Source organism: Lepidochelys kempii, chromosome 4, assembly GCF_965140285.1.
Source record: "Lepidochelys kempii isolate rLepKem1 chromosome 4, rLepKem1.hap1, whole genome shotgun sequence".
NCBI lineage: Eukaryota > Metazoa > Chordata > Testudines > Cheloniidae > Lepidochelys > Lepidochelys kempii.
The window spans coordinates 122,418,005-122,435,765 of NC_136383.1; the positions used below are offsets into that span (position 1 = coordinate 122,418,005).

The following is a 17,761-nucleotide window of genomic DNA, read 5'->3' on the forward strand; positions in this document are numbered from 1 at the left end:
GTATCTAGTTCATTGTTTTACTGGTATAAGAAGAATTACAGCTACAAACAAACAGAGGTAGAGCTGGCATCTGCTTTTCATTCATTCATGGGTTAGGCGGGGATGGAGGGAGGTATGGAGAGCACTTTGGTTATGTACATAGGGAAACCCCTATGTACAGAAGAGGTTCCATAAATACATTATCAGCAAAAGACAAAGAAAAGTGTAGATTCACTACTTATTGGGTAATGTGAGGTAACCGCAAATGACATTAATAAGGCTGAGATGTTCAATGTCTACTTTGTTTCAGTCTTCACTAATTACTATTAATGACAAGGGGGAAGGAATACAAGCCAGAATAGGAAAAGAACAGGTTAAAGAATATTTAGACAAGTTAGATGCAATCAAGCAAGACGGGCCTAATAAAATTCATCCTAGGGTACTTAAACTAGCAGAAGCGATCTCTGAACCATCTGAGATTATTTTCAAGAACACATGAAGAAGGGCAAACATAGCATCTATCTTTAAAAATGGGAACAAAGAAGACCTGGGGAATTACAGACCAGTCTGTCTAACTTTGATATCTGGAAAGATACTGGAACAAATTATAAACAATTTACCACAGTCTAGAGAATAATAGCGTTATAAGGCATAGTAAACATTTATTTGTCAAAAACAAATCATGCCAGACCAACCCAATTTCTTTCTTTGACAGAGTTACTGGCCTAGTGGCTGGGGAAAGCAGGAGATGTGATCTTGATTTTAGAAAGCCTTTTGATCCAGTCCCACATGACATTCTCAAAAGCAAACTATGGAGATACAGACTAGATGAAATTACTCCAAAGTGGATGCACAACCAGTTAAAAGACCATATTCAAAGAAAAGGTATCAATGGTTTGCTGTCAAATTGGGATGATGTATCTAGTCAGATCACACAGGAGTCTGTCCTGGGACCAGTACCATTCAATGTTTTAATCAATCACTTGGATAATAGGAGTGAAGAGTGTGGTTATAAAATCTGTGATTACATCAAGTTAAGAGGGGTTGCAAGCACTCTGGAAGACGGGATTACCAGTCAAAATGATTACCTTCAAAATGACTGACAAATTGGATAATTGGTCTGAAATCAACAAAATGAAATTCAGTAAAGTGCAATGTACTACAATTAGGAAGAGGGAAAAAAATCAAAAGCACAACTACAAAATGGGGAATAACTGGCTAGGTGGTAGTACTGTAGAAAAGGAGCTGGGGGTTATAGTTAATCATAAGTTGATTACATCTACAAGGTGAAGCAGCTGCAAAAATAATATTGTAGGGTGTTTTAATAGGAACATCATATATAAGACATGGGAGAGAACTGTCTCTCTCTGCTATGCACTGGTGAGGCCTCCGCTGGAGTACTGTGTCCAGTTCTGGGCATAATACTTAAAAAGATGTGGACAAATTGGAGAGAGTCCAGAGAAAAGCAACCAATATGACAAAAGGTTAAGAAACCCAGAGGTATGAGGAAAGCTTAAAACTGGGCATGTTTAGTCTTGAAAAAGTAGACTGAAGGGGAGATCTGATAAGTCTTCAGGTATGTTAAGGGCTCTTATAAAGAGGACAGTGATCAACTGCTCTCCAGGTCTACTGAAGGTAGGAAAAGTAGTAATGGGCTTAATCTGCAGCAAGCGAGATTTAGATTAAATTTTTTCCCCGAAAATCTAGCTATAGTACTGGAATAAACTTGCAAAGGCGGCTGTGGAATCCCCATCACTGAAAGTTAAGACCAGGTTAGACCAGGGGTGGGCAAATTACGACCCAAGGGCCGGATCCAGCCCAACAGGGCTTTGGATCTGGCCCATGGGATTGCCACCCCCAATGGCACCATCGGCCCCGCGCCACTCCCAGAAGCAGCCAGCACCACATCCCTGCAGCCCCTGGGGGAGAGGTGGGACAGAGGGCTCCGTGCGCTGCCCTTGCCTGCAGGCTCTGCCCCCCCTCAGTCCCAATTGGCTGGGAACAGGGAACCGTGGCCAATGGGAGGTTCGGGGGAGGTACCCACAGGCAAGGGCAGTGCATGGAGCCCTCTGCCTCCCTCCCCCAGGGGTCGCAGGGACATGTTGCAGCTGCTTCCAGGAGAGGCGGGGCACAGGGCCAGGGCAGACGGGGAGCCCTGGGTTAGACAAACCCACATCAGGAATGGTCTAGGTATACTTTATCCTGCCTCAGCATTGGGAGGCAGGGGAGAATGAGACTAGATGAGATCCCTTCCAGCCCTGCATTTCTATGATGCTATAATACCAGGGGAAAAGAGTGAAAATTAATGGCCTATGATACACAAGTCAGACATGATTGTCCCGTTTGACCTTAAGCTATGAATCAGTGAAACCTCAGAATAGACGTTTATGTACAGAGAATATTAAGTTTTTACCACAACATCTCTATCTTACTCTATCCAAGGCCAGAGTTAAGGTTGGGCATTTAAATGTAATTGTGGCGAATTCTGCTTGTGGGTGGTTATTTTAGACTACAATTGAGTTTGACTGCTTGGCTATTATGTGGTTCAAATAGCAAGGTATGCAAGTTGAGATTAGTGTAGTTGTGAATGTTGACAGAACTGGCAGTTCTGGTGACTGCACTAAAGAATGTGCAGTTACGAGTCAAATTTACTGTCAGGTAAATATACTATAGTACAAATTAGTGACATCTTGCAGGAGAATTTTCTAGGTTTTTACTAAATAGGTGTCAAAGCAGATATTTAACCACACTGACATTATCAATATTAGAGAGAGAGAAATGGGCAGGGAGCTGGGGGCCATGGGTTCATTCTAATCTATGTCAGGAAGGGCAAAGGAGGAAACAGGTCTGGGCAGTAGAATCGCTGCTGTCTCCATGGCCCCCCACTACGTTGTCGTTCCCACGCCAATTACATATCCCAGTTCCTTGTTCCCAAACAAAGGCTTAATTGTTAGTGAACACAGGAAAAGGAATGAGGCAAGCAGGCTAGACATTGGATTGGGAAACTGGGATCAGCAGCAAGACATCTCACTGGGCAGCTCTACTTCCCTCTCCTTTTCCCTTCTCCACAGATCTACTCAGTCTAGCTGCAAAATAATTTTAGCTCTCAATTTTTGGATGTTTAAGGCTTTGTGCTACTGAATTTGAAGTCTCTAACATGTGACTCTGCCGTCTAAGACAGTGGATCTCCACTGAATCAGAAGTTACATGAATGTAAATGTGGCTGCTTCACGTGATGAAGCATGAACATTGCCAAACCAATCACTCTGAGTTGTGAGTCTTTTGGGTGGGGTAGGGGTAGATTTCTTGTAATTGTGACAACCGCTTTTTTAAAAAATGCGGGGTTTTATTTTTTCCCCTTCTTCTTGGGAACCTGCACCCAGAGGTATTTCAGGAACACATCTTCACTGGGTGGTTACCAGTTGTGTTTCAACAAGCTGCTGAAGAACAGGTGATCTAATATTTTCCTCTGACGAAAAAGAAATAGGTCTGGAAGCATAAACCAAGAACGCTCCTATTCACTACTGCTATGAGGCAATTTCAGCCATGTTAAAAAGTCGTGATAAGATGGAAGAGACCTAAAAACCTATTCCATAGTTGTCACTAAAGTAAAAGGTTAGAATTTTGAAATCCTGGAATATTACTGTTTATCATCTCAGCGGATCACAAAACTCTGAACTATGCAACCAATGAAACTGTGTCCCCCAAAATATAAATATGTAATACAATAGATAACTCATCTTTGTTTATGTTACCTATTCTTTTGGGACTAGGTTACCTGGGGGCAGGGGGAGAAAGAGGTGTAACAGTTGCACCACAGAAAGTTTATAATATTCTGTAGTCATGAACTTGAAATAAGTATGGTAGCCAGTTCTCAATACTGAATCAAAATTCATGGTTTGAAAAAACCCTCTCTACCCCCAAAAAAGTGATACGTCTCCTTGAGAGTGTCACCAACTTCTGCAGAATCTAAGTTTTCATTTTTTAAAAATTTCCAACTCTTATGATTGTGCTGATGGTTCACATTTGGAAAGCTAAGTATACCTGATATATTTTTGTTTTCCTAAGTCTGCAGACAGCTCCAGTGCCTAATATAACTTGGGAAAGTTTTGAGTATCAGTAGGGTAATAATCAGTAGGTTCATTTTCACCACAGCTATTCAAAACCCTGTGGATAACAATGAAACCGACAAAAATCAGTCCGTTTCCCTCTACTCTTGCTTGGAATAGTTATGAGCAGAAGTAGAGGAAGACATGAATGCTACTTCACTAAGAGGACTCCTCAAACTGAAGTTAGGGAAAGGGATAGGGTAATGGAGATAAACCTGCACAACAGCCCAGGGGAGAGGAGAACACAGAATAAAGACAACCACACATACAACCGCAGCAACAAGGAGAATCTTGGGGACTGGGAAGAGAGAATGCATCTTCTAAGCATAGACACCACCTTCTGCTCCCACCAGTGGGTGCTCAACCCCATCTGCCCCCAGCCCCGCCCTGACTCCACTCCTTCCATGAAGCCCTGCCCCCATTCCAACCCCTTCCCCAAATCCCCACCCTGAGCACGCCATGTTCCTGCTTCTCTTCCACCCCATCCCAGAGCTGCCAAACAACTGTCTGGTGGCAGCCGGGTGGGAAGCGCTGGGAGGTAAGCGGAGGAGAGGGGACACGGCATGCTCAGGGGAGGAGAGGGCGGCGGTGAGGGGAGGGGAGATTGGCTGACTGTGGGTGCAGAGCGCTCACTAAATTTTCCCCACAGGTGATCCAGCCCCAGAGCACCCAAGGAATCGGCGCCTAAGCTTCTAAGAACATAAGAACGACCATACTAGGTCAGACCAAAGGTCCATCTGCCCAGTATCCTGTCTTCCAACAGTGGCCAATGCCAGATGCCCCATAGGGAATGAACAGAACAGGGAATCATTAAGTGATCCATCCCGTCACCCATTCAGAAGTGAAGAAGTCCTTTATTTCCCACACATCCACACAATAAAACTTCAAAACTGATTTATATTACAGTAAGTCAAATTGAAGAAGACTTGTGCTTCCACCATGAGACATCTTTCTTCTGCAGCAATCTACCTATATCTACACAAGTCGCTGCTATCTTACAACAAGATCATGGAGCACTTACAATGAACTCCAAACAAAACCATTAACTTATGACCTGATGTGGCAGCAGCTTACTGAGGATCAACAGCCTGGAGTAGTTCAGTTCAGAAAAGCTAAGCAATCACTTGGATGCGAACTTTACAGAAGTTATAAATACTAAAGGCTGACAAAGCAGTATGGTAGTCCAGACATGGTTAAAAAGCTGGTGGCAAGATGGATGTTGTATAAGGCAAGTATTCTGTTTCCAAAGGCTGCTAAATACTACAAATGAAACTGAATGAGCAAGACTAGCAAGGAACTACATTAGCTTCAGGTAGCCACTTCATAACCTTTGCTTAATAAGAACTCAAATGTATTTTATTTCAGTGATTTCCTACCCCAAAAATGAAAATTTACATGAATACAGAAGAGTATGTACTACACACATACGCATGCCATGATAATACATTCTTAAAGAAAATTAAGTATAACAATTTTCCATCAGTGACAGAAGTCCAGAAATTCACACTTAATGGTAGCATTCTAATTAAAATCACAAAGCTTCACACATCCTTCTAACCCCAGCTCTAAAAAGTTTGAGTCATTTAAATTGTTCAGTTTAGTATTTAAATACCTACACTACTGTGCCAAAATTCTGTTTCCATATTTTGTCTTAACAGCCATAAAAGGCATAAAAAATGCTCAAAAAAGATCATTTACTCAAAGCATTTTAGTCAGGTGGGGCTATCCACACTTAATTTTTTGGATCAAGATAATTAAAAACTGGAGAAAAACGATAGTTTTTAAATAGTTTATGTTTTCACACAACTGTCTGATTCTAGCGCCATCCTCAGAGCTTTTTATGTGCTTACCTTTGGGAGTTAAAACTACTACTTCTGCATACTGGTTAAGTAGGAAATGAAGCAGATCTAATTTTCAAATAAAAACTAGTGCCCCATTTAAGTGCAATAACACTTAGTTCTTGATGTGTAAGAGAAGTGAAAGTTCACAACAGCTATAGTTTATTTATTGGCTCAGAAACCACCTCAGCATAAAGCTACTTGACACCAGTTTCCTCGCCTCAAAAAAGCATCAAAGATAACAAGTGGTTGAAGACAGTATGCATTCCAAAGCTGGCAATGCCACCTCTTCTCATTTGCACTGTGCTGCCATAGATGCATTCTGACAGGATGAGGTTTTAAATGGAACATAAGTCAATGTAGACTCAGAACACTTTGCAGAATGTCACATTAACACTGAATATTTTCAAATAAATAAAAAAATAGTTATTTGTAATGGAATGCTAAATCCCAATAATGAAATGCACAGATTATGAAAACTCATAATTCACACTAAAAGAAAATTCTTCAGAGACTATGATATAATAGACTCCGTCCACCCATTTTGGATCTGTATTAGTTTTATCAAGTGAATGGCTGTGATTAGTTATAATACAGAGGCACTGAGAGGTAGATAATAACAGGGTTTAAAACATTTAACACCTATGAACCCAAAGGCTAATCTTACTAGCCAAGGTAAAAGAATACCTGTAATGCCATGACACATGCACCCTTGTCCCTCAGGTCATATCCCCAGTAATAAAGGAATCAAGTATTTAACTGTATAATACTGTCAGTCACATTTCAATATAAATTTTTTTTAAAAAAACTTTACTTTTGTTTAGATTCTTTCCCTTCCTGTTTCATCAACTCTCTATCATCTCATCATCTTTGATTATTATCCATCTTTTCCTGGTTTGTTAGTGTTTCCTCTTTTCATTCTCATCCCCCTCTCCAATTATCTCTCTCCCTACATCAAGGTACATAGCCTATTTAGTCTGCCCCCAGAGTCTCTTCAATTTAGTCCATCACTCCTTCCTCACCTGCCCATTCCACCCCCATACTCAGTCACCTACACAGTCCCTCAGACGGGGCTTGGAAATTTTACCGGACTCCAAACAGCCAGGAGACTAAATCAAACATAATATACAGAAGATGTAACCTCTCCCCCTGCCCCATTCATCCAGGGAAAAGTAATCAGCTGCTGGGAAAAGGGACTCTGTTACAATTAATTCCTGCCAGGGTGCTGTCCCTGGAACCTGATCAGTGGCTCCATCTTGCCTTTGAAGCCCCTCCCACTACCCCGGGTTGCCAGAACACAAGAGCATTCTGTGTTCCCCCCTCCGTGAAGTCTCCTATGTATTGCAACTGTGAGTGGGGTTTCTGCTACAATACCCCCCTCCACAACCCACTTATGGATGCTGTGGAGTGATGTGCCCAACATTCAATCCTTTCCCCAACCTGTTTGTGAGTTATGCTTTCCAATGAACAGTTTCAGTGTGCTCGCATCTGCTGTTGCTTACAGATTTTCCAAAAATCTGAGTTGACTTAGAACTAATTTAAAGGCAGCCACCCCAGGGTTTTCAAGAGAAGCAGTGAAAACAATTGTGTCAGTTCTCAGTCTGTTATAGCTTGGAAAGCTACCGCCAGCTACCACAACACTAGAGCCATCTGTCTGCAAACTCTGGCAGACCACAATTGGATCCATTTACATTCTAGTCACATTTAGCAATCATACAGTATTAAGGGTATGTGTATTTAATATGTATATATAATATTTAATTTTAACATCCCATGCTGCTGATAGTGTGTGTGTGTGTGTATATATATATAAAAACACTGATTCTGCAGAAGCGATGACCCAGGAAAACTTTATACTAATGGTTATTATCCTCACTTTTAAAAAAACCTGACACTTATTTCTACTGTGACTTTCTCTAGCTTCTGCAGGTCCGGCCATTAGATCTCATTAATCTAGCAGAAAAAGACAAAATTTCACTTTCTGTAGACAAGGGCTGTTCAGATAAGTCAGCTTAAAGTACTTGTAATGAATAGTTTACTTCATCCTTCTAAATCAGGTACACTTCTTAGAAGAATATGAATTTCAGTACTAATCTCCAGTGAAAAATAATGGTTATTGATTCTAAAAATGAAAAACTGAACAAAACTGACACACTGTGACAAGCAACAAGTTATTTATTTAACATTTCAATAATTTAGACGAGTAATGCCCCTTCCTTCCCTCCAAAGGGATCTGAAATGTAATGAAGAACAAAGATCTCAGTTCTGAAATACTATGAATTTCGTACCTTGTGAATGAATAGAATTATCTAACAAATGTTTGTTTTCTTTGTTCTTTACTATTCTGAAGTATTTTAAAATTAACTGTTTTACAAAGCTATCACAGCTTAGTTCAATGGATCATTATATATTAAAGGACCTCTATTGTGCAGAATACTGCACTTGAAGACAGTTCTTGAAGTTCAATCATACTCCATGTTACCTCTTCATCTATACTCCCTCCCCATCTTATTTCACTGGCTTCAGGAAAAAGATTTTAGCAACAGCAAGATTTCATGGAAGTGCCCATGATTGTACTATCATAACTTAACTTCAGAAAAATAGAGTAAAATTGGAGGCTTTTTACAAGGAGTGAACTAAGTTAGCAAACTTTTTATTTCAAAATTTTAAAAAAGATATCAATGGAATTTTAGTTTTAAAGTGGACCCAGAATTATCATTCTCCACTTTAAAAAAAAAACAAAAAACAAATGCATGCTACATGTCTTACAAAGATGCCATGAGTACACTTTTTGGATAAGTTGACGAAAGACCAATCCCCAACTAAATCATCCCAGCCAGGGCTTTGTCAAGCCTGACCTTAAAAATATCTAAGGAAGGAGATTCCACCACCTCCCTAGGTAATGCATTCCAGTGTTTCACCACCCTCCTAGTGAAAAATTTTTCCTAATATCCAACCTAAACCTCCCCCACTGCAACTTGAGACCATTACTCCTCGTTCTGTCATCTGCTACCACTGAGAACAGTCTAGATCCATCCTCTTTGGAACCCCCTTTCAGGTAGTTGAAAGCAGCCCCTCATTTTTCTCTTCTGCAGGCTAAACAATCCCAGTTCCCTCAGCCTCTCCTCATAAATCATGTGCTCCAGCCCCCTAATCATTTTTGTTGCCCTCCGCAACTTTTCAAACTTTCCATATCCTTCTTGTAGGGTGGGGTCCCAAACTGGACACAGCACTCCAGAGGAGGCCCCACCAATGCCGAATAGAGGGGAACGATCACATCGCTCCATCTGCTGGCAATGCTCCTACTTTTACACCCCAAAATGCCGTTAGCCTTCTTGGCAACAAGGCATACTGTTGACTCACATGACACACTGTTGACCCACTGGGACCCCTTTTCAGTGTGGTCCCAGTGCCATTGTAAACCCGGTACTGGCTCTGGTGGTGGCGGCACGCCCTGAGGCTCCAGGTGGCAGGACCCTTCTCCCCAGTATTGGCCCTGCTGTCAGTTTCATGTCCCGTCCCCCAGTCCAGTCTGCAAGGCCCTCATGTCTGACAGGTCTCCCTCTGCTCAGCCCTCTCTGATAAAGGCCCCACCTCGCTCCCTCCTGCCACTCACTGTGCTTCACTCCAGTGTTACTTGTGGCATAGCTGGCATCTGCTCCCCTGCTCTGGCCCTGCATCTCCCTGCTGTAGCTCAACCCTGGCTCACCATCGGAGCAACTGATCTGTGCTGCTCCAGCTCTGCCTCAGTGCTACTGTTGCTGCTTTGCCCCCAGCTCAACTCTGGCTGCTTAACTCTCCTTAGCTCTGCTCTACTTTGCCACTGGCAGTCCCAGCTCACATGGGGGATGGGTCCCGGGCTCGACTCCCCCACTGGCCTGCCTGCCTGTCAATCTTGCTGACTTGGAGCATTGGCCTCTTCCCATTTGCCTTGGGCACTGGGAGTCTCAGGATCCTGATTTCTCTTCAACCAAAAAAGAACGCACTAAGTTTCAGTACAGGACAAACAGTCCTGTTACATATATATTTGACCAATATACTGAGTCTGAAATTGGTTAAATATTTAGAGTAAACGAGATACATAAAATTCAAAACATTATTCTATCAGTCATCAGGCATCTGAGGAAGTGAGCTGTAGCTCACGAAAGCTTATGCTCTAATAAATTGGTTAGTCTCTAAGGTGCCACAAGTACTCCTTTTCTTTTTGTGAATACAGACTAACACAGCTGTTACTCTGAAACTGATACGAATATTACTTTAGACTGACCACTAATTTAGGGACCAATGTTTTTTAAAAAATAAAAGCACTAGTGTTCTGTATTGAATTGGGCCTCATGATAGTGTGGAAATGCCCATTCTGTTACATTTCAGTCTTTCTAATGAGGTAGAAACAAACTTTTTAAGCCATTTCTCTTAAAACTATCTTCGGAATGAATCAAATTAGCTCAGGCTTCGGTCCCCGCTCCTGGGGTCGTGTAGTAACTTTTGTTGTCAGAAGGGGGTTGTGGTGCAATGAAGTTTGAGAACCCCTACCTTAGGGACCCAACATTTTCCTTGTAAACTGCTATGGGTTGCTTCTACCTGTAGATTGAAAAGATAAGAGGGCCCAATTCCTCCTCCAAGTTACCAAAGGAAAGGTAAAAGAGTGCATCAATCAAAAAAAAAAATCACAAACAAAAATAAAGGTTCAAAATTCAACCTTATTAGTTTATACTGTGATTAGACTGAGATTTGGATAATACCTTACCTTGCTCTCTATCTGCACCCATTCATTTTTCAGAAACTATTTTTTCACGTGAATTTGCATCTAATCATTATGTAGTGACCTACAATAGGATTTAAGTTTTTGCAAACAATGGAGTTTTGGGGGCAGCTGCATTGTATATTTGAAGGTAGCTAAAATTAGGTTTTTAAGTTTTCTCTCAAAATTTTTAAGTCCAACAAGGAAAGACAAATGTTCCCTCTGACTGTATGTTTCAAGCCATAGGATACCTTAGTTATATGAAATATCTGATGATATAGCTAAGCCAGAATCTGACGCATGTGAAACTTCAACCGTATTAATATTTGTTCTAGACAAGCTGTTTGGATGTTTAATGTAGCAGTTCAAGTCTGATTACTCTGGATATCTGCTCACATTAACACATGTATAATAGGAAAAAATGCAGCCAACAGACCTGGATTTGAGATCCATCAACGTCATATATACATACCCTTTTATCAGATAAATCTGAGACACGGGAAGAGTGTATCTCAATTAGCCCAAGGAACAAATAAAGCAAAAGCTACTTTTGCCAGAAGCTGGGAACGACAGACAGGGAATGGATCACTTGATGATTACCTGTTCTGTTCATTCCCTCTGGGGCACCTGACATTGACCACTGTTGGAAGACATGATACTGGGCTAGATGGACCTTTGGTCTTTGTTCTTATGTCAGTATAAAGGGGACATTAAGTTTGTTTTGAAATTTTAAGTGATCGGAGAGTTAAAAATAATTTAAACTACAGCGGATTTTGTTTCTAACTTCACAAGTCTATTTAACTATGTAAGCTATAAAAACCCACTCTAATGATTCCACTCTGTTTAATGTATCTACTATTATCAGACTGTCAGATCTTTAGGGCAGGGACAGTCTGCATTTAAATAACAAAATAAAAATGTAGTGCCTGCAGTTAAGCGCACAAGTGAACTACTACAGAAGTGTCTCAATACCCAATATACTTATATGTTTTAATAGGAAAGTGTCTACTTTATACGAGATAAAGTTGGTCAAAAATAATATATACCCTTACACAAAGAAAAGAAAAAAGTGACAGAACAAAAGGAAAAGTGTTAGCTAAAATTTAGATTTCAATAAGAATAGAAACTGCCTCTTCTGTAATCAGTTTCCTCTGCCTGTTTGAATCATTCAGTAATGCCACAATCCAATGCATGCAATATCACTACCATGAAAGTAATCATGTCATGGGCACTGGATTGCAGTTGCTGAATGAATCAAATTAGAGGAACCAGCCTATTCTGGAGGGGGATCCATCAATACCTTTGATAATGAGAGAAAGGTAAATGAAGTACATCTAACAGAGTTTTGGTAAAATATTTTAAGTTAGTCTGTGTCAGAAGGTTTTTAATTGTACAAAGATTGATCACATTAGTACACGTTATCTACAGACAATAATTCTAAGATAGATAGCAATTTCTCCCCTCTTTGGCTTACTAAATTGTTCATTCTAGTTAAAGCACACAAATTCACTCAGACCTGTAGTAAGGTCTACTGGAACAGGTCAGTCATAGACAAGCAGTTCTTCACACCCAACTACCTAGGCAAGCTATCACACAAAGCCAACTTTACAACTTTTTTCTGCACCACAGAATCCTGTATTATGCAGTGAACAATAAAAAGCAACTCCAAATATATCCCACAGATTCAATCAAAATTTCAACCATTAATCGAAATCTTAATATTTCATCATCACAGAACACAGTATAATCACACTTTTTTAAAAACGCTCACTTTTCTTTTCACTGATAAATGAGATATTTAATTTAAAAATGTCTGGTCTATATGCTCAAACTTCAGATCATAAATTATTCTATTTTTAATGTGACACTTGATTCTCCATCCCACAACACTATTCCCAGTAGCCATTATTTTATCATTACAAAGATATATGTAAAGTCTTATGATCCTACCCCACAAGCCTAAATTGTGTAGCTTCCAATTCCAGTTAAACTAGTGTCACCAACAAGTTTCCTTACTAGAGGAACACCAAGGAAAGCATCTTTAGTTTCTGTAGAACACTTGCACAATATTATTTGTAAAACAGGAATTCTGATGTTTTCAAGTACGTACATAGGGCCAAAAGAGTAACCTCCAACATGATCTTTTTTTAAAAAAGAATTGCTTGCATCACAGGACAAGATTTAGCATATATTTAATGCAGAAACTCAGGGAAATGAGAATCTTAGGCTAAGAACCATAAAAATCTCAATTTAATTATGATGTTCATTAGCTATGAAAATCATAGCTAGAATTTGAAAATTAAGAAAAGGGCTTTTTAATTGGAAGTATAAAATTTTATGTATTTTAAAACTCAATCCAACTTTGCTTATAAAACATCTTTTATCAATATATCACCAGATAATTAGCAACTGATTTGCACGTAACAAATATGTAGGATACAAGAGGTCATTCCTTAAAAAAAATTTCTAAAGTGTAGGTTAAATTTAATGATGTGTTCTAATGGGAGTTCACGCTAATAGAACTCTAATGGGAGGGAGTGCCATAGTTCAGCAACATAAAAACAGTCTTTCCAACATGAGGGGGATACAACTGACACAGAGCAGTATTAGTGGGCTAGCAACTTGACTACATTATATTCTGGGGTGCAGTCCCAGCTAAGCAGTCAACAGTAACAGGATTTTAAAATATATATTATGAGCGATCAGAAGCCATTAAAGTTTGTAAATTAGAACAATGGCTTTTGATTTTTCATACCACCTCACAGACACTTAGCAACATTTTGTACAAGATGAAAGTAACGCAAATCTGATTATGACAGTAGAGATACTAGCATGCCATTTTCTTTTCATGCAGCCAACATAAATAATGCACCTGATTTTTACAGGTCATTCGTGAAAAGTACACAGAGCTTCTGGGTTGTGAGGAGAAGGAAAGCAAACACATGGTAAGCCATCACCCCAGTGAATGAAGATCACAAATCTTGTCTTGAACCTGTACTATTGACTGTCAGAGTGGTTAACTATTTAGAGTATTACATTCTGGAGCACAAGCAACATTTAGAAAATGACAAATTATTTGAGCTTATATGCTTGAAACAACTGTGGCATTAAATGACAAAGTATTGGCAATTTTGTTGCATTACCACAATCAAAAAATATTTATCGTGTCAAGAAAAACATCAGTGTATATGACATGAGGCAAGTGAGCCAATCCACATCTATCAGTGTTCAAATGTAGTATTAAGTATATGTGGCTTTCAGTAACATGGCATAGTGGATTATCTGTTTACTCCCATTATAAAACCAATTGTAATGTTTGCTACCTTGTATATATAAATCCAGTCTCATGAATTTACTTCCAACTTAACTAGTTGGTCCAATTGATATTTGCCAACCAGCTTGCAGAATCGTTCGTAACATACTGTTCATCAAATGTTGTGAAAACATGGAAACAGTTGATAACCTGTGAGTATATTTAAAAGTATAAAAGTAAAATAAATTGTTATATGTGGAACTGACTTACAAAATAATGACTTGTATAATACAGTACTCTCTCATTTAAGGGCAGAAAATTTTTTTTTAAGTTCTCTACTATGAACAAGGGCAAACAGTAACACCTGAAAGTGTTTTCACAATTATTTAAATACTGTATAAATTTCAAAGAGATGGTGGTCTATCTTAGAAGTGAGACAGATAAATGACAACTGCTAAGTCTAAAATCTAAAGGCAGCGCTTAAGTGGAATGTTTACCAGCCCATTCTGTCCTCGTGGATGAGCTTTTGCAAGAGATCTGCTAGTCAGTAACCATCTTAAGAAAGCCACTCGCAGAATATTTTTCTGGACTCTGCTTATCGCGGACACACAATCTATAGACAACCCAAGTTATCAGGGACAGTAAACCCCTTCACTGGCTGAATCACTTCCATCTACCATATTGTGTATTATGTTCGCTCCATTTTCCCCTGGCATGTCAATCACATGTATTACCACAGTGCTTAGGAATCAACCAACATTGGGGCGCCATTGCACTAGACATTGTAGTAGGCAGACCCTGTCCCCAAAGCACCTGCATTCTATTAAAGTGTTATACAGATTTTTAACTTGAACTTCAGCCTCTCACTAGATATTTTCTGGGATAACAGTAGAGTTTTACGGCCTCCTCCCAATGTAGCAGTAAAATCCATACCTCTTCTAGATATTCACAAGTTATGTTTAAAAAAAAAAAAGGAGTACTTGTGGCACCTTAGAGACTAACAAGTTATGTTAGCACCTATTGTCCCAAATGGAAATTATGTTTGACATAAATACTGCATTAGCAGGATAGCTTCGTGGTTGTCATAACTAAGTTGCAGCTGATGCTGGGTGGGGGGCTTTGAGGAGGGAAGGCCAGGTTACTGTATTTATAAATAAAACAAGTTTATATTTATCACTGATGAATTCTCATTGCCCTAGCAAAACAAACAGGAGATAAGACCACACACAGAACTAAAATCCAGTTGGTTACATCATTAAGTATTTTGGATCCCTCTCACACCACAGAAACCATTTCTTCTTTCTTCCCCCAGGTATCTGACAATTTCCTTATGGAGAAGGAAGATGAAGGTGCCAAATGAGGTATACACTGAAACTTGCAAGTAAGGACATTGCCAACAGTTAACCACCCTGTAAGTGGAGCACCTAAATCTAACCTTAGTGCACTTCTCAACAAAAATCTGTTCAACCTTTAAAGAAAAAGTGGTGAAAAAAGGTCAACCTCAGTTGCTGTCTTGCTAGTTATGACAACAGAGCATCTCTAAAAAAAAAAAAATCAATACTGTAACTGATTTTTGCTTGAACCTCAGTCAGTCACCTAAGACAAGTATCACTGCACAATATGAGATGCTTACCATAAACCTCACTGAAGTGCAACTAGTAAAACTGAGCAAACATGCCCAAACGGTTTCAACAGCTCAACAGACAAGCCTGCAAACCCACTACTAACAAACATGCAACTTTTCAATGAAAATATTTTCGGAGAAAAGGGAACGTCACTTTAAGGAGAGAGCCTGTGCCCTAGGGGTCAAAGGCTCAAACCTCTTCTTTCACTCCTCCTCCCACAAGGTTCAGCACAAGCCCTGGGGGCGCAGAAAGATGGGATGCCTGGCACGGGATGCTCCCCGAGACTCCCCACCACCACGCTGCCTGGATCAGGCTGCAGCGCCCTGCCCCTGTGGGGGGAAGGGGGGGGAACAGTGCCCAGCCCTGCATCCCCGCTGCAAGGGTGGGGGGGCAGGCAACACCCCGGGCCTCCCTGCTGCTGGGGGGCTGCGAACGGGCCAAAAGGGGGCTCTCCCCGCCACCGCGGATGACTGCCCAGCTCCCCCAGGCTTCCTCCCGCGGGCGGGCGGGCGTGCGCGGGGCTCCGCTGCCGCGGGACGCCTGTCACTGCGGCCGCAGAGCGGACCCCGCTACAGGCTCCCCGCCTCCCCACCCAGGGGCGGCGGCCCCTGCTCCCGGAGAGGGGGTGGGTGCGGCCAGGCCTCCCCACGCAGCGCGCCCCCCCCCCTCACCTCGCCATGTCCCGCCCCGGCCCCTCCAGCGCCGCCGCTCAGGGCTCCGTTGCCGGTGGCCGTTGCCGGCGCTGTCAGCAGGCCGCCCACCACGCTCGGCGTGGCAGCCACCGCCTGGGCTGGAGCCCGCAGGGCGGCCGATGCCGAGGCGGCCCCGCTCTTGCTCAGGCCTCCCGCCCCGCCGCCGCCGCCGGGTCCGGGGCCGCCGGTACTGCCGAGGCCGCCGCCCCGCTTGTTCTTTCTGCGCTTGGCTCCTCGCTTGGCGTCGGCCGGACTCATCGTGTCTGACACCCGGGCAGCGAGGGGGCAGCGAGGAGGTCGGAGCCGCCGTCAGCGCCCGGAGGGGGGAGCGGGTAAGGGCGGGGCACAGGCCGCCCCGGGCACCGAGGAGCAGGGGGGCACGAACTGTCACTGTAACGGGGACTCCCTTGGCCCCAGCGCCGCTGACCAGAGTTACCGTCCAATATGGCGGACACAAGGGGAAAGTGATCCCCCTTTACGTCGGGGGGCTCCCCCTTGCGCTGACGGGAACCCGCGCCGCGCAGCACACCGGGAAATGCAGTCGTAATCCGCCGCCACTTCGGCACCGCATCCTATCAGCAGGAGGGGATAGGACTACAACTCCCGGCGTGCATTGCGCGGCCCAGCCGGGAGCGGTCGGTTATGTCATCTCGTTTCGCAGCTTTCGATGGGATTTGTAGTTTTCTTCGCAGCCGTTAGCCTGGTTGACCAACGTTGCCACCCTTGTCAGGGGACTACAGAGCCGCAAAGAAGGAGTAGCGGTGGAGGAGTCTAACAGCACCGCGTGATTGTTGGCTACAGGAGCTTTTAAAGGGGTAGAGTCCTTAGGCAGCCCTCCAAGAGTCCATTGCACAGAAAGAGGGTATGTCAGGACAGTCCTGTGTAGAATACAGTGTAGCTACTTTATTAGGTGCAATGTCGTTTCCCAGCTGTGCACCGAATACAGGGGGGTCTAATGGCACTGCAATTTCCAGATGTGAAGTCTGAGGTAGCTGAGCTGCAGCAGTGTTTTTCACCAGAGTGGAACCCCCATGCAGGGAACATGATTGGAATGCATCTCGGTTCAATGTAGTTCAGTCTCCATGGTCCGTGCAGGTTTTGACCTCTACTGAGTCTTCCAATTAGTGCAAAGCACAGTGGTGAGTTTGGAATAGGGGAGCTAAAACCAACCACAGTCATCGCAAATATGGCCCATCAAACATCCATTGGATGATGACAGCTTTTAACCTCATCACAGTTGTCCTGGATTTGTTACACCTTTAAATATAGGGCTTGTTTTCCAGAAATATATATTTATTAACTTGAGGTCTGACCCTTTGGAACTTACACAGGTAGAGTCTTTCAGTGAAACTGCATGTATCAGTTTTGTATCAGTATCTCAAACACACTACTAGGAGCCTCCTGCAAATACATTGTATAATACAAAACAAACAATTTTTTTAAATTAAGTATTTTAAACTGTTAAGTACACAATAGCAAACCATTTCAATAGTTACTTTTTATTACAGCATCTTCACAGTTACA

At 42.1% G+C, this 17,761-nt stretch overlaps 1 protein-coding gene across 5 annotated transcripts in view; it reads right to left on the minus strand.

Moving 5' to 3' along the window:
* The window catches only part of FAM193A (family with sequence similarity 193 member A), a 103,762-nt gene extending 87,038 nt beyond the window's left edge, over window positions 1-16,724 (minus strand). For 3 of the 5 annotated variants that reach the window (XM_078852594.1, XM_078852593.1, XM_078852592.1), the window contains exon 1: window positions 16,217-16,721. In XM_078852594.1, coding sequence (XP_078708720.1) covers window positions 16,217-16,495 — 279 coding nt within the window. In that variant the 5' untranslated portion in view covers window positions 16,496-16,721. Of the gene's footprint in view, window positions 1-16,216 lie in introns of all 5 variants that reach the window. The other 2 variants (XR_012158742.2, XM_073342713.2) reach the window with 1 other exon arrangement.
* Window positions 16,725-17,761: the final 1,037 nt, after the last annotated feature.